The sequence below is a fragment of the Epinephelus moara genome, chromosome 24, assembly GCF_006386435.1.
Source record: "Epinephelus moara isolate mb chromosome 24, YSFRI_EMoa_1.0, whole genome shotgun sequence".
NCBI classification, from domain to species: domain Eukaryota; kingdom Metazoa; phylum Chordata; class Actinopteri; order Perciformes; family Serranidae; genus Epinephelus; species Epinephelus moara.
Window position 1 is genome coordinate 21,780,257 of NC_065529.1, and position 24,725 is coordinate 21,804,981.

At 42.5% G+C, this 24,725-nt stretch overlaps 1 protein-coding gene across 1 annotated transcript in view; it reads right to left on the reverse strand.

The window, feature by feature from the left end:
• The window catches only part of lrig1 (leucine-rich repeats and immunoglobulin-like domains 1), a 36,509-nt gene extending 16,391 nt beyond the window's left edge, over positions 1-20,118 (reverse strand). The window contains exons 1-4 of the mRNA XM_050037175.1: positions 19,075-20,118; positions 8,084-8,155; positions 5,799-5,873; positions 224-361 (exon numbers count right to left, since the gene is read on the reverse strand). Of these exons, the coding sequence (XP_049893132.1) occupies positions 224-361; positions 5,799-5,873; positions 8,084-8,155; positions 19,075-19,277 (488 nt within the window). The 5' untranslated portion in view covers positions 19,278-20,118. The remainder of the gene's footprint in view (positions 1-223; positions 362-5,798; positions 5,874-8,083; positions 8,156-19,074) is intronic.
• Between the last annotated feature and the right edge of the window lie 4,607 nt (positions 20,119-24,725).

Sequence of the window (24,725 nt, forward strand, 5' to 3'; positions counted from 1 at the left end):
CTGTAATCAATTTCCCCCCATATGCTTTCATTAAAACAGGCTATGCAACTCTGGATTCAAATGTCAGGGATTTTGTAGGTTTTATTTTATTTGTCTACCAATACTGACTGCTGTAAAAACTTATTTCCCCATAGGGAATACTAAAGTTTCATCTTATTTTATTCTATTTTATTACCTACATTTTTAACATTGGTGTGCTGCGTGCCACAGAGATTGTACTTACAGGTCTCTGATTTGGAGGCCTGCAGGAAAGCAGTGCCCTCGAAGCTCGGTGATGTCATTGTTGCTCAGGTCCAGGGTTTCCACAGAAGCCAGCTCTCTGGTACGCCTGCCGTCTACAGTGCGGATCTTATTATGATGTCTGGAAAATTAAGACACACACAAAAAGGCATTAGGTGTGGCTGAAAATCCTACTCACAGACCTACAGCTCTACCCTACAAAGTGTCCATGTCACCTCCTTGAAATATATCACCCTGCTCAACGTTGGTGTCCTTCTCCCATCACCCAAGGAAGACACTCCAAATCCCTCACCCTTTCCTAAACCCACTCTCAGGCACAAAGAGAGCAGAGTACACAGAACAAAGTGGTCTTCATCCACCAAATGTGTACTTTAAGAGCTTCCCAACAGAGGCTGGCCTTCTTTAAACAATTCCAAGGACACCTGTTCTTCTCTGCAGTGCTTAGACGCAAAATCTATTAGATAGATGGGGCTCGGGTGATCAACCAGAGCCACTTGAAGGGGGGTTTCAGAGTACTTCAGTGTGTGATGGAATGGAGAGATAGCGGTGTGATTCTCAAGAAGTTCTGGCCCAAGGACAAAGGAGTGGGAACTACTGACTAGAATCTAGATAACAGAGAAGCAAAACTTAAACTGAGAACAGAGCCGGAGCATATCAATACTACGGCCTTTAATAATTTGGCCCAGGGGCCCATTTAGTACCCGGTTTTGGTGCCCATCCCTAGCCACAGGGCACACAAGCAACCCAAACACTGCTCTAATCTACTGCAAATATACACAAATTTATACATTATGCAGAACACACATCCAACTTGCTACACCAGGTCATAAACGCTCTCAGCTCACAGCTAAACAGTACACTGAAATATGTTTCTGAAAACATTTATATGAGACACGCAATGCAGTAACAAAATCTTGACTCACATTTGATCAGCGCTGCCTAGCTTGATAATTTGACCACAGTTTACAAGCTGTAATTAACATGATTGACAGTTGCATAACAGACTCCTTGGCTCTGATTGGTTGTTTTTTGGTGCTGCGGTCAATTCTAGTGAATGCCATTAGAGGCAGAAGGAAGAGGAGACAGTTTCGGCAAATATGACACAAAGTTATTTTGATAAAAGTTACCATTAATAGTTTTAAAGCCCAGGATTATTATTCTGACTGCTTAACTTTTGTGTGTGTGTGTGTGTGTGTGTGTGTGTGTGTGTGTGTGTGTGTGCGTGCGCGTGTGTTTGACAGAAAGAGCCAGAGAGAGAGCGCAGGTGTTCCACCAGTCAAACTCGTCAAAACAAGGTCAGTCCCTCCTTTCTGCTTCCTTTCTAGCCTTCAGCCAGCAGATGGACACACACATACAGAGGCAGGCACACACACACACACACACACACACATTTATTGGTGTGTGAGAGGAGGAGGGGTCACACCACAGCGGCCCACCTGAATAAACAGTGGCAGAAATGGTTAAAGATGAGCCATGCAAGCACGCCTGGGCAAACACACAACACAAATAACAGACACACACGGAACAGAGCGACAGACAGTGGCTACAGTGAGCTTGAGCAAAGGAGCGAGGGAAGGAATGGGGGAGGAGAAAGGAAGGGGGAGAATGAAGGGGTGAGGTGGGGTCAACAGCTGGTGACCTTTGATGGGAAAAACAGATCAGGCTCAAACTGGTGGGAGAGGTTGACCTCTCTCACTCTTTCTCTCGCCCTGTTCTCCTTCCACCACTCAAACCAAATTCCCTCTCCTCTCCTCCCTCCCTCTCCTCCCTCTCTCTCCTCCCTCCCTCCCACAGTCAGAGCCCAGCTGCGTGTGAGAGACAGATAAAGCCCCGGCGCTCAACTTGTTTGAAGTCCACACATACAATAGTAGCGTTTATAAAAACTGATTATCATACGGCCGGTGACATTTCTGATAAAGAGGAGCTGGGCTCTCTCTTGTTCCCTTTGATGTCCGGGGGTCTTATTCGCCTTGATTCCACTTAATTCCAAATCTCATTACCCTGCCCCATTGACCATCTGATTATCATGAGCCCGGCTCATTTTGACACTTCTTTTGATGTATGGAAAGTGCATCCACGGTTTACACTAACAAGCCCATTCTACCGCTTCCAGTGTCATCTCTGGGGGCGATTGTTTGGCCCATCCCTTAGCGTTTGAAGCTGGCGGTCGGGACAAAAGGAGAATTATTTTAAAATCAGATCATCCAGCGGGCCATATGATTTCTCTCCTGAGCTGTTTTAGAGAACCGCTTTGATGTTGACTGGGCAGGCGATGAGCACAATGGGAAAGTTTGTGCTGCTCTGCTGTCACTTTGACACTGTTTTTAAAACTTTTTGTGGCTTCTTTTTTCCGCCATCCTGCTGTGGCATTCTGGGTGTCTGCGGGATGCTAGTGGGCTCGCCAAGTGCATTGTGGGACTGTGGGAGCTCGGCATATGGTCTTTGGTTGGTTCATGAAAAGCTTCTACGCAATCAGGTGTTTTTCATTTTAATTTAAACAGTGATGGACCAAAGAAACATTTAAAGTGCAGGCAGGCTTATCTGTGCCTAATGAATTTCACCAGAGCGGTAGCGATCACAAAGAACTCCTAGACATGTCAGTGAGAGGAAGAGGATGAGAGATACAGGAAGCAGAAGAAAGACAAAAGAAAAGTCACCTTTTGACCAAGCAAAAGATTACTAAGAAAGACGAGAAGAGAAAGAGCAGAGGAAGCAAGGAAAAAAAACACAAGCTGACACATCTATCCTTTCTTGTTCCCTTTTTTATTTTACGATTACTGTAATTCTCAATAACTATATGTCATACTCCTACAGAAAAAGGCATCGTGTTCTTCACAAGTGTGACCTTTTAAGATTCTGAATCAGATAGCTCCAAATAGCCTTGTGCTGATAAGATGACACAGTCTGATAGGTATCGTTGCAAAAGTTAATCATCGGCAATATTAACAGTTGCTGAATTAACATGAAAGTCTTAAAGCAGTATTCACTACAACAACTAAAAAATAAGCTCATTTAAATTAAATTAAATTAAATTAAAAAGGTAAATGTCTATACAACAAAGACTGCTCATCTGTTGCCTGCTTTTGTGTTTCTGCCAACAAAATATTGCTCTCACCACGTCCCAGTGGTAAATACTGTATAACTACTCAGTCTTGAGTGTGTCATAGTAGAATAATGGCAGTAATAACAATAAAAAATATCTTGTCAGCAACTAGCAAACTGATGGACTCAGGCAGTCAGACAGTAGCAACCACAATCAATGGGCTCTCTGCCTTTTTGAAAGTTTACTGTTGGATGAGGGGCTGAAGACAGATTCTCAGTCCATTTGCTTGTCTATGTGTGCATGTGTGTGTGTGTGTGTGTGCGTGCATAAACCACTGTCTCACACAAACTTGTAGTCAGACGACATTCCAGACGATCTCAACCAATGGCACAGGAACACTGCCCTGCAGTCTGTACTGCTGCCTCTGCCAGGGCTCATACACAGAAACTCTCACACTCCAGAGTGCTTGGTGGTTGGCAAGGGAGACGGAGCGCATTGGATTTACTTTTGGGAATAACCCTAAGCATGAGCTCACCTCTTGCTTCTCTTTTTTTTCCCTTCCTTTGCCTCTCCATACCCTCCTACTGCCTCCTCCGCTACTTCTCCTTCGCCATTCCTCTTTCGATACGTGGTGATGTCACCCTGATCTGACACTATTCACATCCCCCGTCCTTTCCTCCCTCCCTATTTTCTCATCCTTCCTCCCCTTCTCACTGTCACCCATTTTACTGTAAGCCATGTGACTGACAGCTGCAGCTGCAAGTGCTTCAGCAGGCCTTCGCTTCAGCTGTGTGGCTTTGTAAAGATCCGACCCTCCCTCCAGCCTACACTCCCATCAGGCCTACAGGCCTTCCCCTAGCAACAGGCTTCAAGTCAGGCCAAAAAAAGACACCCCGATCATTTGGAGGGGCTGCGACTCTGCACAGTTTGTGTAAGTAAAGGTGAACTTGCTCCGGTCTTTGTATGAAAAGCAAAGCTAACAAGAGAGTTTGTGCTAAAGCCTATAGATCCAGACTGATAAAAAACACACAATGACACTACCTCAAACTTGTCACAAACATGACAAATCTTAACAGACAGATGTCAGAGCTGCCTTATCAAACTTCCACCCCCACAGCTTACAGAAATAATGTCACCACATTAATGCATCATGATAAATGATGACAAACAGGCAGATGACACACAGGGAGAGGCGAAGGTGTGACTTCCAAAAAGCTTACCACCAAAAATAATATGACCATGACCAATATTACAGGAAGCAGCAGCTGCGCACTTTACCACCAGGCAGTCAGCCGGCATGCTAGCAAGGTGTGAAAGCTTATGCACAGAGTGAAGCTAACTGTTAGCGCTACAACTAGCTTAGGGGGGGTTAACGTTCTTGTTTCAGGTTGAGTGAGACTTAAGAATGTTCCCTGGTCACACAAGGGGAAAAAACTATGGCACGCTGGAAAACAACGGTCCACCCAACAGATGATACGGGCAGTCACTATGTGTGTATGTGTGGGTGTGTGTGTTTGTGTATAATTGGAAACCAAGGAGCATTGCCATTTATCTTGTTTTAAGGATTGTAATAAGCTTTCATATCAGCTTCAGCTTTTGATTTCTATCTTGTGCTTATTTTGGTGTGACCTTAGAAAGCCTTTCATTGTACTGTGTTTGTTTTGTGTTCCTCACATTCCTTCGGACATTCTCAAGCATCGTAGTAACACAGAAAATTGTCGGTGCTGAGATAACACTGACTTGAATAAAAGTGCTGAACAAATAATGTGGTACAAGTATGTTAACCATTTAAGTACGAGTACCCCAATCATTATTAGTTTACCTCCTTAAAAACATATAGTGAACTTAACATGTAATAACATAACCGTAATATTTAACGTAATATATGTCTGTGCATTTCCCTCAGCGGTTGCATTTACTGGCCTCCAAACTGCAACTCCAATCAAGTTATCAAACTACCACTTTCTCGCCATGAGTTTCCCCTCAACTGTGTAAAAATGAGACTGTTGATTGACTACCGAGCTCACGTTCGTGACACACACAAGCGCACACACGCCCTTCCCAAATAGGGCAGTAAATCTCCAGTGAGATGCCAGTGCAGGCAGTCCCCACAGGCACAGTTTCACAACTGAGAGCAACCAAGCTGGAACCATATACATGCTGACACTGAGCAGCCAGCACCGCTCGCTGTAGACAAGACCACATGGCCGGCTAATCAGACCAGTCAGTTACTTGACCACGTACTAATCGCTCGAGACAGTGCTCCATATTTATGCCAACAGTGGTGCGAGAATTTTTTTTTTTTTTATCTAGTTTAATTTAACAAGAGTCACAATCATGGATAGCTTCACATTAACGCAGTATTACGTCTGAGATGCAGAGGCATATGCATCTTCCATGGGCGTCAAGAGACTATTTCAGGAGCATTTCAAAGAGGCCACTGACCTCGGAATACAGTAATGGAGAGCCAGATAATTCTGGTGCTGTGTTATGCAATAAATGGGGCAGTACTCACAGGTAGAGAGATACAATCTTGGAAGCAGCCTGTCCTAAATCTGGTATGGAGGTCAGCTCATTGTGGTCCAGCCGCCTGAAAGTGACAAATACACATTGTAGTGAGTGAGAGAACAAATGTGTGCCCTGAAGAAAAACACAAACACATGAATGATGTGTGGTTATGAGGTTAGAGGACTTAACAGAGGCATTTTTTCCAAGTCTGACATTTACAAACTGAGAAAAATAGAGGAGCACAGGAAATGATTTAAGTAAGGAAAATACACAAAAACACAAATTCTTATGCTATGGCACTGCCCAGAAATAATAACATTTTAGGAAAGAGTCGAAAATATGCTATGCCAGTACAATAAATATGACTCTGAAGGCAGAATCCCTCTCAAGATGGAGTGGTGATACAATGATCTCCTAAGTAAGTATATTATATTGATGTATTTCAGTCTGTAATCTCCAACAATCTGTCTTTGTGTTTTTGTACTGTACTGTGTTGTGTTGTGTTGTGTTGTGTTGTGTTGTGTTGTGTTGTGTTTGTGGTGGTTTTATTTGGTCTTTGTGGCGTAATTAAAATGTAAAGTGTGAATAAAACTCAAAGAGCCTGTGTGAAACTTTAGTCACACTTAAATATTTGTGAAGCTGTACTTGTAATTTCTATACAAAATGTACATGCTGGCTGAGATGCCACATTGTCACTGGGGCATCTCATGCTCCATCATCACACGAGGATAAGTTCAATCAAACCTCGTATAAATCAAAAAGATTTCAAACACAACTTGTCACGTCTGCCGCAGCACAAGCAGCAAGTCATCCTTTTAAAAACCAAAAATAACACGGGAGTAAAACAGATGTCGAGAAGCGTATGACTGGCCGGCCGGCCTGCCAAAGATGTCACCAGTGTGTGTATCACCAGTTAGCTCGTGTGTGTGTGTGTATGTGTCTTGTGCACTGGCACTGAGTGACACAGAGCCAAGCCCTCTCCTCACCATATAAAATATTTACAAGGCCAGCGTTGGCCACAGTATCGGGTGGTGGAGGGGAGGCTTAATATAGAAAACCACCACTTTATTCTCAATTGGACTTAGTTCAAGGAAACACATACGAGGATGCTACTAGGAAGTGGAGTGGCAACCGTGGACGTTAGTCAGAATGAAGTCATTGATAAAAACAAATCACAACTGACGGGAATGGATTAAAAAAGAAAAAAACTAAGCCACATTTGTCGTTGAACATTTTGAACACAAGAGAGAAAAAGAGGCCATACACACACTTGAGGAAGTCCATTATAAAGTGTGTTCCCTGTCCATTGCCTCAATAGAGTGCTATACGGATGATGTTTTTTGTAGGCCAACCAGGGAGTAAGCATCACCTTAACTCCCTCCACAAAAAGGCAATATGATTTTTCCATTCGACTTTGGATTACTGCAGAAAATACACTGTGCCTGCAATCGCCAGAAGCAAAATGCTAACGTAGGCTATAAATAGTCTTGCATAGCCACACCTGTCTTGGGTTGTGCTAGCACTGGAAGAAGGTCTGGCTGAACCCAAAAAACGCTCTGGGTTGTTTGCATTTCTTTAAACCAATGAAAATCATTTTGGGTGGCGCTAAGCCCAGGACGCAACGACAATGGCCTTGCAAGATAGTGTCAGGAGGAAACAACTGAACAGAATGGCTAAATGGCTAAACGAAAGAGCCATATAAAACATTTAAAGATGTTTTAGCATGTAGGTGAAGTTGTTGTTTCACGCACAGAGCTAAAACGGAGTGTGTATGTAGGTCTGGCTTTGACAGACTAGTTTCAAGTAGAGACTGGGATTTTAAAAAAGGGCAACATGCAGGAAGAGTGTCACTGTCTGAGATAGGCAGCCAGTGATACCCACAGTCTATGTTCTGTGAGCCATACTAGGCTATTAACAAACTACATCACAGTTGCATGACATCAATGTAACCACCTCCAAAAGGCTGTTGGTCACAGTTTATGTCCCTGATAACCTCTACAGTCTCATTTAGCCACTTGTTAGCTACCGTTTTTGTAAGATAGGTAAAAGCTTTAAAATTCAAGGGTGGGGAATTTACTGCCATATTTTATGTCTTAGAAGAAAAAGTAAAACTATCTTAAGCCTGTGTTAACCACAGACCTTACTTTAGGCATTTCACCAAAAACCCAGTGACTTTGTGACAAGGGAACCGGAAGTGCAAAAATGCTAACTCAATTCTGGATTTTGGGACTTATTCCTGCAGCACTCTGTGGAAATCAAGTATATGTGTGTATTCTGTCGATGACTACTTACAGCTCTCTCAAGTTGGGAAGATTTTCAAAAGCTTCAATATTAATGGTGGTCAGCTTGTTGTGGCCAAGATTTCTGTAAGGAGAAAAGAAAATGTAAATGAAAAAGGTTGTTCATAACATGCCTTATAGCAGACAGGGAAGGACAAGTACAATTCAAAACATCAGCAGTGCAACATTTTCCAGAACTTTTATTGTATTTGTCATAGCCATTTTTCAGTGGTTCAAATAAGGATCTTGATCGATAACAACAATTATTTCCCCCATTTGACAAACAGCCTCATCCGTCCATATTAAGTATGCCTGAAACACTGCAGTACATCCATTCGGGCTGGCCTTCAAGGAGGGCCCGATCAATACTATCGATACAGAGTGTCTCTCTCTCCTGGCTCACTTTCCAAACATAACCCACAGGCCATTCATCTGCAGCAGTCAATTTGCACTTTAGGCTAACAGTGTATTTAATAGCTGGCACTTGACTTGTACAAAGGCTTATTACGGAGTGATTTGTCCAGCGATATAGCGTTACCACCGTCAGAGAGCGAGTGAGAAGGTGGGGGCAAAGTGCACCTAACCCACATCTGCATTTCAGATTGAGCTTCCCACGCCATATGAATCAAATTTATTTCACGCATAAACAAGTGCTATCTCTGTCACACACCTCCTGCCCGGCTGGCACGCGGCCTGCCCTGTTGGCAGAGAGGAGGCTGCAGTGAGAGCGCTGTTTGTGTTTTTGTGGTGGGGCTAGGACAGACGAGACAAAGGGAGCCCACAGCTCCGAGCCGCCTGCCTCCCGCCCCTCCATCCCTCTGTCCAGACGTGAGAGACGGCCCAGGAATGTTTCACAGGCCTGCCGAGGGATGGCTGCTTGTTCCCAGACACTGGGGACACTTTTACCTGATGCAACGCATTCCTCACCCTCTTGTCCCACCGTGGCCTTAAAAGACCGCTGCGTGCAGAAGCTGTTACTTCATTTCATTGATTCTTCATTTTAGAGACAGTGAGAATGGATAATTAAAAAAGCTGATGAGCAGAGGCTGGGTCAATACCAGAATAAAAGACTGTAATTATCTTACATCATACACACTTTTTAATAGTATTTATGCCTATCAATCTCAATCTCCACCTCACTTTACAGATTTCCCTTTCTTGTCTTCTATGCTTGATTGCAGATAATGACAGTCTCCCTCCCCAAATCGTTCTCCCTGCCTGTGTGTGTGTGACGAGATAATAGCAGAGCATGTGTCTGCCCTCCAGGCACAGGCCTGACAGGGAGGTGTGCATGTGTGTCTACGTTATGATCATTTACTGGGGCACCTCCCATCGTGGCCCAGATTGCTAAATTGCCGTCCCCTGCAACAGGAGGCAATTACCTCGTTATGGTGAAGCTAAGTGAAAAATCGCACAGCTTTCCTATGGGCCGCCTCTGCCTGGAGGTACGTATATTCACACACACACACACACACACACACACACACACACACACACACGGCTCAGACGAGATGAACTTGGGAGAGCGCTGTCATCTGGAAGAGCAATCAGTAGCTTTTATCAACCTGCTTTTCGCACAAAACGAGTCGAGAGATTTTGCTAGTGAACCTTGCTTTACAGCAAATAAAGATTTATCCAAGAACGCAGGAAACTCACAGATTTAAATAAAGAGCAGGGGTAAACAGAACAAAGCGATGACTAGGGAAAAAAAGCAAGTCACGTTTGAGAGCTAAACCTGCCGTACTGGTGCTAAAGGCCACAGCAACAAACAAAACGGCTCCTTTGTGCGAGTACACAAGCGTGCATGTGCTTCCCTCTCAGTCACCGATGGTGTTTACACAACTGAGCCTTTTTCTCTCCATCTCATTCTCAGCCAGATTTATTTTCTTGCCTATCAGATTAGATAAGTTTCACAGCGTTTTAACACCTACTGTATGAAGAGATGGTGATAACGCTGGTTTCCCTCCCTCTTCCTCTCTCGCTCCCCCACCTCTCTCCTGTGGAAGGAGGGGTTGTAAGGGGGACTCCAGTGCTAAGTGTGGTTAATGCTTTCCAGAAAGTGACCTTACAATCATGCTGTTTCTGGAAGAGGCCTTGAAGTCATTAGAGTTTTTGACTTTGAGAAATGTAGACACCAACACCGGCAGAAACAAACATACTGAGAAGAACGAGAACCTTCCAAATGATGTGTCAAAAATCTCTACACAAGCTGCAAAGAACAAACCAGCGACGGCACAACAATCTCCATAGGTTCACATCATATGATTCAACCAGCCGGACAAGGATGTATGGTCGAGATAGGAATACTTGCTGTGATTAACCACGGCAAGCACTACAAAGGACTTTGCTTTAATGCTTCAAACACAGCATTCCTTTGTATGGTACAACTAGTTTATACAAATGGGCAGGACTGTTTGACATTAGTCAGCAGGATCAAAATCAAAAGCTCTCTCTGCCAGGTACTTAACCAAAGAAAGTGTGTGATAATTCAAGGCTGCATGTTGAGCCAAATACTTACTTTCCAACTGGATTCAAGCTGTGCTGAATGGTGCACTACAGCCATAATTTCATTTAAAAATCTTATTAAATTATTCATGGTTTAAGAGGACAACTAAATAGAATAATCGTGTTATTACTCTTACACTAACAGTTGTTTTACAAGTGTCATTTCAATTTTAATTTATCACTTTGTAAATAATGGATTAGTTAATCTAAAAATCATTGCTAACCACAGTTACGGTCCATGATAATTCTGGCAGCACACGCCAGCCTCCACTTAACATAAAAGTTCCCTGAAGTCATTCAAGTTTAAACTCCTATAAATACGATATTACAAATATGAAAAAACAGGGTTTGTGTTAACATTTAGCATCTGCTCTCAACACCAGCCAACACTTCAACTGTGTTCTAGCAAACTGCTGGTCATCAGTGAGCACAAAGGTCAGCATGACCTCTTTTCTGTCAGCAGAGTTTGAGACACGAAACAAGAGGGCAGCTGGAAAGAGGGCCGGTCTGGGATGAGGAGGTGCAATTACACTCCCACCTTCCAACCCCACCCAGCCGCCACAACCCAAACACCAACAATAACCACAAATACTGAAAATCTGGTAAATATCAGGAGGAAAAACCTCCTCCATGAAACTGCTCGATTTTAAAACGCAAGCCTGCTAGACAATAATACCACAGAAAAGACAAATGGTAATGATACAAACAAATAATCAACCACCTGTTGCCCTGAAGCACTCACTAGTTCTGACTCCAAAAAGTCTATTTAAATCATTGATTCACTCATCAAGTATGAAAAACAGTTGTTTAGCCAGACATGAGGTACGCTGCTTTTCCCCCTCATAAATAAAAATGTATAATTTTCAGGTATTGGACTTTTTGTTTAACAAATGTTACTTGTGACCTGAGTAACTTTGGATGGCAATTTGTTTTGTTCTACTTTTTACAGTCTTAACAATAAAAACTGACGGATCAACTGATAATCAGCCAACTACTGGAAATTTACGTAAGCAATCTGAAACATTAGCTTCAATCTGAGCCGACCTGGAAAAAGAAGTCTTGAAAAGACAAAGTGATAAACTCATAAAAGGCTCGCCTGACTAAGCAAACTGTCTGAGGAAGAAAAATAGGGCCCAGCGCCTGCAGTCGACCGTCATTGCTGGACCATGTAGCTGATCTGACATATAAAACTCATTAAAAGGCTTTAAAAAATAGCTGTGTTATGGGTGCTGTGGGAGTAGAGGAAAAGCTGGGAGTACAGGAGTGATGTCATAGCATATGACACTATGCTTGTAAGTCAGCACACAGTCTGTGTGTGGGAGAGAGGAGATATGGGGAGGGGAGAAAAAAAAGCAGGGACTTGCACATACAGAGATACATCATCATTATCTTTCCCCATTTCTATCCTAGATAAATGCAGCGTGAACTTTGCTCGCTGAAAGTGTGAAGTGATGTCAGTGATGAGCCTTCTGTGGTCCAGCTGGGAGACAAAGGCCCTTTAATGTGGTCGATTTCAGAGCATCATAAAACTGGTCAAATAATAACCTGAGTGTCGGAGGGCCAGACACACATACACACACACCACTCTTCCTGTCATTAAGGGCCAGTTTATAGCCAGGCAACTGCAGTGAGAGTGTACACAAAGCTAACACCAGCTCCGGGCCACCATTTCACACAGCAGTCAAACAGAGGAAGGAAACTGGCAGAACAATATCTTATCAACTTTGACAAGGTTAAAAGCATGAGCCGACAAACAAGATTTGCAATAACAATAATGATGATAAATGCCATGAACTTGGCAAAACAGCAGCAAGTGCAAGATCTTGGGGAGGGTGAGGGGAACTTAGGTGTATGTTCAGAGAAATGTGGCGCTGATGGGATCGGCATATTTCACCATTTGTGTTACAGATTCCCACCGCCGCCCCCACACACGCACACACAACTCAACAAAGGAGTTGCTCAGGCCTTTGAAATCAGTGAGGCTAGGAGCATGACTCAGTTTCTGAAGTTTTCCGAGGCAGGAAGGCGGGCCACATCTTGGGGCCATGTGCACCGCCATTCTTCATGCTGCTGGTTTGGGGCCGATGCAGGAGGGGATGGAGTGGGGTACTCCAAACAAACAGGGGAGAAGGTTGTGGAAAAGGGTCTGCACTAGCCCGGGGCAGTGCGTGAACCCACGGGCCAGGCCCAACGACGCCAGCATGGACACTCCAGATGAGAAGCACAATAACACTCACGCCGTACATACTGCATACATGTATGTGCACACATTATCCATACACACACACATATAGGATCATGCTCTTGCATTTAACACTAGACTGTAGCGTGAGAACAATGTAATTTGTTATAAATGGCGCCAGACTACTTGATTATGAGTAAAAGGAAATGAGCGTCCCCAATTAATCTGAAAGAATAACATAAATAGTGTATGTCTCTTTAGTGGGGCTATTGTTTAAGTACTATGCAGACAGCTGACCTTACGCTCTCAACTTCAAAGCGAAGAAAAAGACAGGATCATTAGTCAATTTTTTCCCTTCTTATTGTTTATTTTACTAGCAGAGCAAAATTCAGCAATAATTACAGTCCAGCCAGTGGTGAAATAAGTGTCTAAATAGTGGACTCTAAGTGCATGGGAATATGTGGGTGTCTAGACAGTGGAGCTCTAATGCGCTCTCTTTTCTACAGTATCAGAAAGTACAGAGACTAAAAAATGTTTGGCCCAAGTCAGCACTCAAAGCTCCACTCCTCGAAGGACTGCCTGTTTTTTGGGAAGAAGCTGCTTCACTTGCGCAGTACCTCTCCCTCTCTGTCCAAGTCACGCTTTTTTTTTTCTTTTCTTCTAACATCTTCTCCAGATTTCCAAACTCTTACCAGATGTAGAGAATTCACAGATGATTCATCGATCAAGCCCACTTTGTAGACACCGACTTCGGGGGAGAGGGGGAAAGGTGGAAAAAAAAAAACTTGGCGCCCTAAAGTGTCTTCACAAAAGGGCCATCTATTCTGCTGACTGGATTCCTGTAGAATGACTTGTGGCAGCAGCTGTTTGATTGTCATTAAAACCAGTGCGAGGCCATGAGCTCACTCCATATCTTCATGTTAATGTCAGACTTTATCTGTTGTTATGAAAGTTAGGGCTCAACCTTAGCTGTTCCTTCCTAATTTGTCCACAGCTAATGTTTGGCATGAATCATCCAAATTGGTTAAAAGAGGATCATTTACAATAAAAAACACACTGCCGCTTGCTTTAAATTTCCATATAGGAACTCCCTGTGCTTTTACTACCCGGCTTAACACCATACAGTCTGATAAGGGAGGAAAAAGTGAAGAGCAGCTGATAAAAATCAGTGCCAATGATAATATCTGCCTAAACCCTTCTGAGCGCTCCAGTTTGACTTTAAAATATCCACAAGAGGACATGCGAGTCACAAGGCTAAGGAAACTATGACAATAAACAAACTTGGTATAATCACTCCCAATACCACAAGATTACAAGGCTGCGTAGCGAGAAATGCCCCAGAAACCACAAGGGGCTCAGCCCTGCTGAGAGCTGCTGCTGTATCTCTGCCCCAACTGCTGAAACGTTCACCTGTTTAAGCAATAGAAGAAGCCTTTCTGCAGTTTACTATCAAGTCAGTCCAAATGTTCTAACAGTAAAAATGGCAATGATAAAAGCACGGAAGCAAGAGGAAGAATAGTCCTTTTATTTCTGCATGCTTATTAACAGGTTAGATGAGGTAAAACCACCTAAAAATAAAGGAGCTGTGTCTGATAGTAAGTGACATACTCGGCAGACAGTCCTGAAATGTCTCATTTCCTCTGGGTTTTCTGAGTGTGTTACAACATGTGTGACAGTGGTTGAGGTTTCTGACCACTGACAGGACTTTCACCAACTAGTGGAACCAGCCCCAAGGCAGCAGCAGCAGCAGACCGTGACATTGACAAAACACTTCCATGCAGTGGGCAGAAAATGTCTACCAACCTCCGCTCATATTCCCCCAGGCCAGGTGATCTGCAGCCCCACCCTCTGCCGACCAGTCTGCAGCCCGCAAGCCAGCTGAGCTCCCAGCCCCTGTCAGGGAAACCACCAACACAAACCCATTTCCTGAGGGCAGAAGCCAAAACCAACTATTGGGGGTGGTGTTTACCAATAAGGCTGTACTGTGAGGTTTAAGGCCACCGCTTTGGATTGAGTCGCAGAGGTACGTTTGGTGTAAACCAAGCATTATGGCCAACACATTGGGAAACTTGGTAAACCACTTGGGAAATGGCGGGTCACAAAGAAGACCATTCAAGTCTACACGTCTTCTTGCTTTTCAACAGAGCAAGAACTCAACTTTAACAAATGGAAATAAAAGACAAACTTTATAAAACAACTGCAGCTTTCTGTAACAATAAAAAAAAAACAAAAAGGATTTTACAATCTCACATGAGAGAAAACGGAAAGACGCTGGTGAACAGACACGTATCTGCTTTATCTCTATCCAACCACAGCAATCTCAGCCAGCAAAATTAGTAATCTTCATGCTTTTATTTACTTGCAAAATCCCATTACGCTGGGAGGATGGTGGGCAAAAATGCTTTTTATACACATTACCCTGGCTGCAAACAAGATAAGGCACCACTCCTAAGAGGGAATATGTGACTGTGTGAGAGCAAACTTGCTTTGAATGTTATTAGGCTATTCATCAATCAGAAACAATGGACAGACATCAGAGACTGGTGGTCAGTTTGTTAAATGTTAGACACACTGATGTGAAACAGCAGAGGATATGTTTGACATACTAATTCATGACTGCAGAGTTCACTCTAAAAAAACAATGATCACACGGGTGGGACATATAAGCAAGTAATTGATGTGGCGATATACTTTTTTGCAATGCATTACATTATTATATTCCACACCTAGTCAATCACACATCTTCCCCACGCCCTCTATCCCTCACCATCTCTCCTTGTTTTCCTCAATCTGCTCTGCCAGGATGTGTCAACATGTTTGTTTCCTTGATTCTTCATCAAGACCACTTTCTCACAGGGGACAATTAAAATCAGGGTCCTGAAGGGAGATTATTTTGACAAGTGGAAAGCATTAAGGCTTTTTTTTCTTCACTTACAGCCACAGCACTTGTAGGACTGCAACTGATGGATAAACTGCCAGCACCTACCCTCTAGCCACCCATCTCCCCTGGACACATATTCATCAAGGTTTCCAAGATTACTCCGACAAAGTGCTCTGAAAGCAGGAGGTGAGTCTGCATAACGAGGGCCCAACGCCACTTATTTGACTTTATTGCTAATGTTTTGTAGTTATAAAGTTGTAGATAGTGTCACTTGTGGGAGTATCAGGTGCTATCTCTGCACAACTAAAAGCTAGACATACACTTTTGCTTCAAAGCTCAGACTTTAATCATGGGATTGCCTGAACTATTTTTTTGTTTAGCATTTTATAATTATATGTCTACCAGAGAGTGTGAACAAAATCATTTGGCACTGGCACAAAGCTCCTACGATTCTCCTTAAGAGTTACTTGCCTCTGTGAGCTGCTTTATAAATGTAGGTCCTGAGGTACGACTGCTGCATTCATCACTGTAATCCCAATTTAAGAGCCAGTATGAAGATAATTGCAGCAAATACATGACAGTGCAATCCTTCATCACCCACACAAAAGGGTGGGAAATCTCAATTTATTTTAGGCTGGATTTATCCTCTCTGCTTTAACCACCATAATTCTATAGACAGCAAAGCGGAACATAGAGCAAGTCAGGCTAAACGCCTGTAAATAGCTGTTTAAAATATACACACCAGTATGACAAACTGGGGGGCTTCTTGATTATTAACAACTTCAGTCACATGTGTTTTAGCTACTTGTTTAAGTCAAATGCTACAGGTGTTTCAGGTTATTGAGATTTACTTTTGAGCCTTACTTCTCAGTTATGTGGTAGAGACAGGGAGGAAAACTGGCCCAGGTGACTTGTGCTACTGACACCCACAAATACTGTCCTCCCTATCAACACTGCTGCTGCTGCTGCTGCTCCCTCCCTGGGGTAAACATAACAGAGACAGTCGATTCCACACTGATTTCACTTGGCTCAGACGTCTGGAGATATATGTACAAACACACTCTGTTTAAGACCAAGGCACTGTGCACACCGACGCTCTCAGTCAGCTCTATTGGCAGGAAAAAGCTATTATTGTTGCTCTGTGTTACAACTTTCAACTTGTCATTTTCAACAGTACTACAGTTTCCCTTTTGTCTGTGAATAGCATACACCCACAGGCAGCACACACACACATCCGTGTGCACAGGCAGCACTAAGAGACTAAAATAACTTTCAACCCAAAACACAAAAAGTAATTTCAGCCACTCAAGTGGACAGGACTTGGTGTATGGTACTTTATAATGGGATCAAACTGGGCCACAAGTGAAATTGTCCATACTTGTCTCTTTGGGTTTACAGTAATCATCTGCTAATCTGGCTCATTTACAGACCCTGGAGGAACAGACCTGGTTCCCTTTGAGTTACCTGCCAACATAATGTGACTATCTCAAGTGGTGTGGAAATATGCGACCTAGGTGTTTTAAAAGATCATTCAAAGCCATAAAGCCGTTCCCTTTGAAACAACAAGATTGCGGGTCCTTAAATCTTGACCGATAAGGTTTGGCCGAGATAAGAGAAGCAGACTTGGAGCGAGACAGGGCTCATGCAGGACCCTATCTTTACAGAAACCAAAAGGTTTGGAGCAGCTGTTTCAGATGGGACATTTGTCCCGCAGTAGTTGTCCTTTGTCCATGAGTACAGGAGGAGCAGTGTGTGTCTGCGTACTTGCATGATAAACAGCGTCTGCACTTGAACTTGGCTAAGTGGTGCTTCAGGGCAATGAGGCTACCCCGGCACAAGTGCCGTTATTCATGTTTTTAGAGGACTTTTTAAAAGTTGCATTCCTCACTTCCCATGGGAAGATAAAATGCCCAACACAGGAACCTGGGAGCCAGAGGACTCTTTGGGTCTTTGGTCTTTAACCCCAAGTTCCCAGCAAAACACACACACACACAAACAGATCCTGAAAATTCTGTAACAAGACGCCAGATTGTCACTGGGGATTCACAATCACCAGTGGACATAGTGGCTACCATATATTGAGGTGAGAGCCAAAATGTTGATTGGGAAGACAAAGAGTAGTGTTGTCTGTAGATAAATTGTGTCATTCAGTTTGATAAGTGCTGATGGTCTCTAAACATCGGGGGATGTTCCATAAAAATGTCCCAAATTGGCTTATTTCCTAAATGAGCTGGCAGACAGGGTTTCAACTGTTGTCAGCCTTCCCCTGAGGAACCAATGCTTAATTTGCAAGAAATTTAATTTGTGAACGATGGCTAGAAACACAGAAACAGGAATTATGGTAATACGTGTCATAAATCTGACTGAATAAAGCAGAGGTTTATTTGTTATGACATGTTTGGGTCTGTTTGTTTACTCAGCCTGAGGGGACCTTTGTTCATTCTTACACTGAAAAGATGAAATTATTTTGGATAAATAAAATAAAATGTGAGTCTTACATCATCTACAAAGTGTGAACGATATCCAGATTTACTGGTAAGTCATGGACTGTAATGTTTATGGAAGTTAATCCACTTTTAAAGGTAAAGTTACTTAACATTATAATAGGAATTTGATAAATATAGAATAGTGTTTTAGGGGCAGTTAAAGTCTAACACATTAAGAGGAGTTTTCAAACTAATAGGATAAATTTAACACATAATACAAAGGGCTTTTTTTGTTATCCACAATATCTCAATGTGCCCTTGAGCAAGGAGGTTTACCCCTTAATAAATTATGTCCACTTCTCCCTCTTCTTGCAGTTAGTAGTACACCTGTTACAGTGCTATAAATGCATGAAAATACCAAGTGTCATTAAATAAGTTGCAATAGAATAAACACTAGAATACTGCATTTGGCCTACTGTCAGCCTGGATTAAGAAACAGTTTCACCTGTTGTGAAAGAGGGGATAAAACTTGATTGATGCAATGCATACACACTCCTAATCACGTTACAATGTGATGTGTCAGAACTGTGTGAGCAAGTAGTGCTGGAGGTTTGTTCCAGTAGTTTCCAGAGTGGGGTGCAGGGACCTCCAGGGGACTTTAATGAGGTAACAGGGGGTCCCCAGAATATTAGAAAAAGTTTAATGTTGCTCCCAAATCGTATTCACTGAAAGCTGTTGTTATGAAAAAGGAATGAACACAACAGCTGGCCTCACACTTTGTGTTACACTTGATGGACAAGTATGCAAGTTAAATCATAACCACTAAAATCTTCTCAGACTGGATTCCTTGTGAGAAAACCAGCATGAGTCCACTGCCTACTAACTGTTAATTGTGGCTTTGATAAACAAGTGTACATGCTATTATGCACTTTCCTTTTCTTTACAAAACACTGTCACCCCGTTATGGGCTGGTCAATAAATAGGCTAGGGCAACTAAGCGCTTTACTTACAAGGAAACAGTCCGGACTGGAAGGTCCAGAGGCGTAGCTGTCAGCTCCAGGTTACTACAGTCCACTGAATCTCCGTTGCAGGTACAGTTCTGGGCACACGGCAAGTCTGAGCTCAATCCACTACTGATAAACAGTCCGAGCGACAAAATTAAATAAAAAAGACACCGAGAAACATATCCAAATCGTCCCAGGGACGCCGCCATTTTGTATCCAGTTTTAATAGCGCGGCCGCTGAGCTCTCTCCTCGCACCCACAAACTGTAATATTAATGTAGCTTCGGAGAAACTGGACGCCTCTTACGGCACATTAACTGTCTTCTTGTGCCACGGAGGCTAGCACAAACAGCTGTGGTGTGGTAAAAACCTTTTCCATCCCAGTAACAGTCATTTAGGACACAAGTTTCCAGTCCAACTTTCTCCTCTGGTGTCCGACGCGGGCTAAAAATCAAAGGTGATTCACAGATTAACCAGCAAAAAGTAGGCTACGGTGAACTTGTACGTGGCCTGAAGTTAAAGTTAAGTTTTAAGAGTGTTTTCTTAACAGGCTATAAACTACTTTCTCGATAAGCTAGCTGTTTTTGGTGACATGTTTGAGAACATGCAACAGCATTTTAAAGGACACAGTGCGCTTTCAAAATAACTGTTGATCAACGGAGCAGCAGCAAACACTGTTTAAAACTTAGCTAACCGGTAAAACAGTGACCTGACGGTGTTGTAAAATGTCCACTACAAAGTTGAAGATGTAGCGAATAAGTTAAGACCCGCAGGGATGGTGCCGAAAAACTCCAGCCTTGGTGTCTCAAGCCGAGCGCTGCATATCGTCCAAATCTCCCGAGCACTTCACCGCTGCTGTAGTCGGTTAAATCCAACTTGGAAATACACGCAGTACCTTCCAGAAGAAGTCAGCCGACAGCTTATCAGGTGCAGTCTGTGGTCACAAAATCTCGACGATCCGATTAATAGCAAAATAGAGTCCCCCCTCCTTCCGACCGTGTACCACCACCATGAGTTTTTTCCTTTCTTGAGTTACTTTTCCTTTTTTTCAGCCCGACCGTTCCGTAGTCCCACGTTGGATGCACAACAGCGATTCCAGAGTCCGCCCCTGCCCTGCTGTGATTGGCTGCTGCGGTTTGATGGGCGGGCCAAGTCCGAATCTGATTGGTCGATACGCGCTCTCCGTGCGACGCTTAGTTTGGGAGCTTTTGAGCGACTGTCAGTCAGCGGCTGCTGGCCCCGCCCATGTTTCCCACCCCGGGGTGTGAAACCACACCACCTCCTCTCACTCTCACTGCTTCTTAAAGAGACAATCACTGGGATCAGGCTCTGTAATCGCATTATAACAAGCCATAATAACATAATTGGTTTGAATGCCATAACAATTCAATTTAAAGTGTTTGTTAGTAAGACTTGAATCAAGACTTACATGTAAAAGAAAAAAGAGAGGAAGTAATAAACAGTATGACTTCCTCCACGCTTCATTCATGGAATTACAAGGAGAAGCAAGCAACTAGTGTTAACTTGGACTAGTTTTACTAATACTTTTATGTATACTGCCATCAATGACTATTGTATTTATAGGTGTGCCCTAACAAGTTGATTTTTGACCACATTCAGGAGCTCTGTGACCAGTCATACGTTGCACGTTTTAATAACATCTGATTAGTTTGATATGGCCAACTCAGTTTGGCACATTCTGAAAAATTTACTTTGTTCACATGTTTTATAAGTGTTAAGAGATGGTCAGGTGTGTGTGAGAGAGTTTGTGTCTGTAGTGCATGTCAAAAAGTCTGTAAGTGCAATATATTCTCCTGGTGTGAGCCTCCGTTCCCCCCCAACAACTCAAAATACTCTGTAAGATATTGTCAGCTGGAGATGACAATATGTCTTGTTGTGTGTGTGCATCTGATCAGTGGGGCATACTAAATAAGTACTTTTACTTTAGCATGGTACTTAACAGTACTTCTATTCAAGTACTTGTACTCTACTTGAGTATAATTTCTCAATTATGGGATCAATAAAGGTGTATCTTATCTTATCTTATCTTATAACCCATTTAAGACAGTTCTTTTTGTACTTGCAAATACTTAAATTTGTTTACTTTGCAATTTGAGTCTCTTGATACAAAGCATATATTTCATTTCACAACAGCAGGTGTGGAGGAAGTATTCTAATCTGTTACTTAGCCTAAGTAACATTACCACAGTGTAGAAATACTCTGGTACAAGTAAAAGTCCTGCATTCAAAATTTTAAAAGAGTAAAAGTGCAGGAGTGTTAAAAATATTTATACTTAAAGTCCAAGAAGGGAAAGTACTCATCATGCAGAACTGCCCTTTTCTGAATAATATACATTCAATTACTGGATAATAACTACTGTTGCATTAACATGTAAGAATCACTAATGTTGCAGCTGGTAAAGGTGGGGTTGCTTTTTTAATTGCCAGGTAGCTTGATTTATATTAATACATTATCATTCATTAGTTTCTTATACTTTGTATTGTTAATCTCTATCTACTACATCAGATAAATATAATGAACTAACAAATACCTCCAAAATGTAAAGGAGTACAATTATAAAGTGGCATGAAATAGAAAAACTCAAGTACAAGTGCTTTAAAATTGTAAATAAGTGCTGTAATTCAGTAAATGTATTTAGTTACATTTAACTACTGTCCATATTTACCATTAAACATAATGAATACTTTTACTACTGAATACTTTGACACATTTTACTGGTGATAAATTGGTAAAATTCTGAATGCAGGACTTTTACTTGTAATGTGGCATTTTCATATTATGGCAATTCAGTTTGACTAAGTAAAGGATCTGAGTGCATCTCTCATCACTGTCTATGAGTATTATGCAAAAGTTGATGTTTTGCGCAGGTGTGCCCGAGCATCTGTGTGCATGACTGTGTGCAAACTAGGTGTGTACTTACGTGTGCAGGGCACACCCACGCATGCATGTCTGTGTGTTTGGGGCATCCAGGCCAATCTTTTCACCATTAGAGTTTGCCCTATAATGGCCACACGATAGAACAAAATTCCTCCCAAATGTTGAAGTCATGTTCACCCGTTGTCTCAGAAATGCACATCTGTGATAAATCAGTGGTCCTGTCAGCCTCCTGGCCCCCACAAACACTTTTTCTCATCACATTTTTTTTCCCTGGCACTGATAGACCGTATTGATTGACTTTGTCAGAGCTATTGTGATCGCTTCGTGTTGGGAGAAGTCCCAGATTTCATTGCTATTAATCACGGTAGCACGGACACAGATATTCACACCTGCAGCACTGCAGGCGGTTTAGTGGCACAGTTCCTCGTTCCTTTTCCAGTGAATAGGCGAAGGTTTCACATTGCATCATGTGTGTGTGAGTGAGCACACAAGCCTACAGGTGAGGCCTCCAGCTGTAAGAAGCAAGGAAAATATCTGAGAAATGAGACCCTGTTAAAACATGACTTCATTGGTAATGGAAAACTGAGTAATGGAGGACAAGCAATTTCTAAAGATATGTCCTGAAATCCTATTAGTTTGACACTTGAGAATTGTTTGGAGCTGTAATACATCTCTAAAAAGAATACCCTCTTAGCTACCGTAAGTAGAACTTGGTCAAATGTCTATCAATCAAATAAAACATAAGTACATTTGACAAGAATATGTTTAAAATACGTAAGGCATCTTGTCATAGAGCATGTATCATTGATGTATTTATTACTCAGCACTATGAAGATTTGGTGCCATGAATGTCATGTAATATAAATATGTGGAAAGTTAAGCTGAAGTTTATATAATAACTGCACTTTCCCTGCAATATGTGGTATGAAGCATTACTGATCACACTTTATAATGTTTTGATGTAGATTTTAGATTACCATGTGTCCAATTTATATCTATAAAGTAATGGAAATATTAAATTCCCAACTTTATGCATAGTATTGGATTCCGTGCCTAATAGCAAGGCCTTCTGTGTCCTGTTCATATCTATAGTACAAGCTTACAAGCGACAGGAGGTCTACAATTGCAGCTATCCCGAGTATGCTCCAACCCTGCATTTTGATGTTCCTTCGACAGATAGGGTATGTGGACCAGGTACTTTGGGGGTCTATTTTAAGAGGACTGTTGACACGTCTTTTAATGTGATTTATTTGGTGGATGACCTGCTCTGCATGACTTGGCACACAAATAACTTTACGTATGCAGCAGGCAAATACCAGGTTAAAAATTTTGACCAATACACCAAGCTCAGGTTAAAGCGTCCGTCACAAAATTTTGAATTGAATTTGAATAAAATGAATGAGCAAAATGTGATCTATATTCACATGCTTTCACAAAATCCAATCTCTTTGTTTTGAAAATAGACATTTATTCGCACTGATAGCAAATTTTATCTGGCAGTGTCATACTGATGTTTTGCATTAATCAATAATAGCTGGTACCAATTTTCATGTGTTGCCACAGCAAACGGTAGAGAACAACTTTTTTTTGGCATACCAGTTGATTTCATATTTTTAAATGTTACTGAGCATACATATTTCTTATTCTATCACTGTATTCAAGTTATTCTGTCATAAATTCATGGCACCTAGCAGTGCAAATGTGCAAAAATCTCTACAGACGATGGTTTCTTTCCTTGAGGGCTCAGACATTTCACATGGCACCATCCTGAGGGAGATTTCTCCCCAGGTATGGACTGATTTATAATCTGAGAAACAGAGAGCCCGACAAAGAATTCACATAGTAAGGAAAGCATTAACAGCCATTGCTACCATAACTGGTCTGCACTACATACTCACCCCGCGCCCATTCTCCTGTGTGCTGCTGTGTGAAGTTGTGACTGATGAGAAGACTGGACGTGAGTCTGTCATGAGAGTGCGTTGTAAAGAGGATAATGACTGCACCAGATGAGCCTTTTTTTTGTGTAGATGTTTTTAACACCAACCATATTGCCGTTTACACAGCTGGAATGGAGTGAACGTGTCAGTGCAGACATATCTAAAGATTTTGGGGTTGGTGTGAGAAAAGTGAAAGCAGTAGCTCCATAGGTGTACTTGAGGAGTCAACTACATATTGTTCACATTTCATCTTTTTTTGTGCCGGAGGGGTAACGTGATGGCATCGGTGGTGGGTGATGTTGAATGCGTAAGGCCTGGAGCGATTCATCACGCTCGTCTTCCTGGAATCTTCAAAGATAAGAAACCATCTGCTGCAGCTATTCATCAACAATAAAACAGAGAGGCGTGAAACCCGGCCAACCCATCATACTGGGACTGGATGGCTAACGGGTGTTGCAGGAGCGTGGAGATGCTTTGCTAATAGGAAGCAGGAACGGTTTGGGCATTTCTGTCGATACCAGGCTGCCTGCTAAGTGGCGTGATGCGTGGCCTACACAGTGGGGAGCATGAGTGAAGAGGGGAAAAGCATAGACAGATGTAGAGAAAGGACAGCATGCAGCATGATAGCCTTTACTGGCAAGAGGAGAGAGAAGCAACTCCTGGTGATGTAGGTAGTACTAGTAAAAGGATTTGTTGTAAGGTCAATGGCTGTCATTTCCTCTAAGCCTTACAGCTCTACCAGCTACTAACACAACCTGAATGCCTTTGGTTGCTTCCAACAATAAAAGGTGTGTACCTTACCTGAACCCCACAGCATTGCTC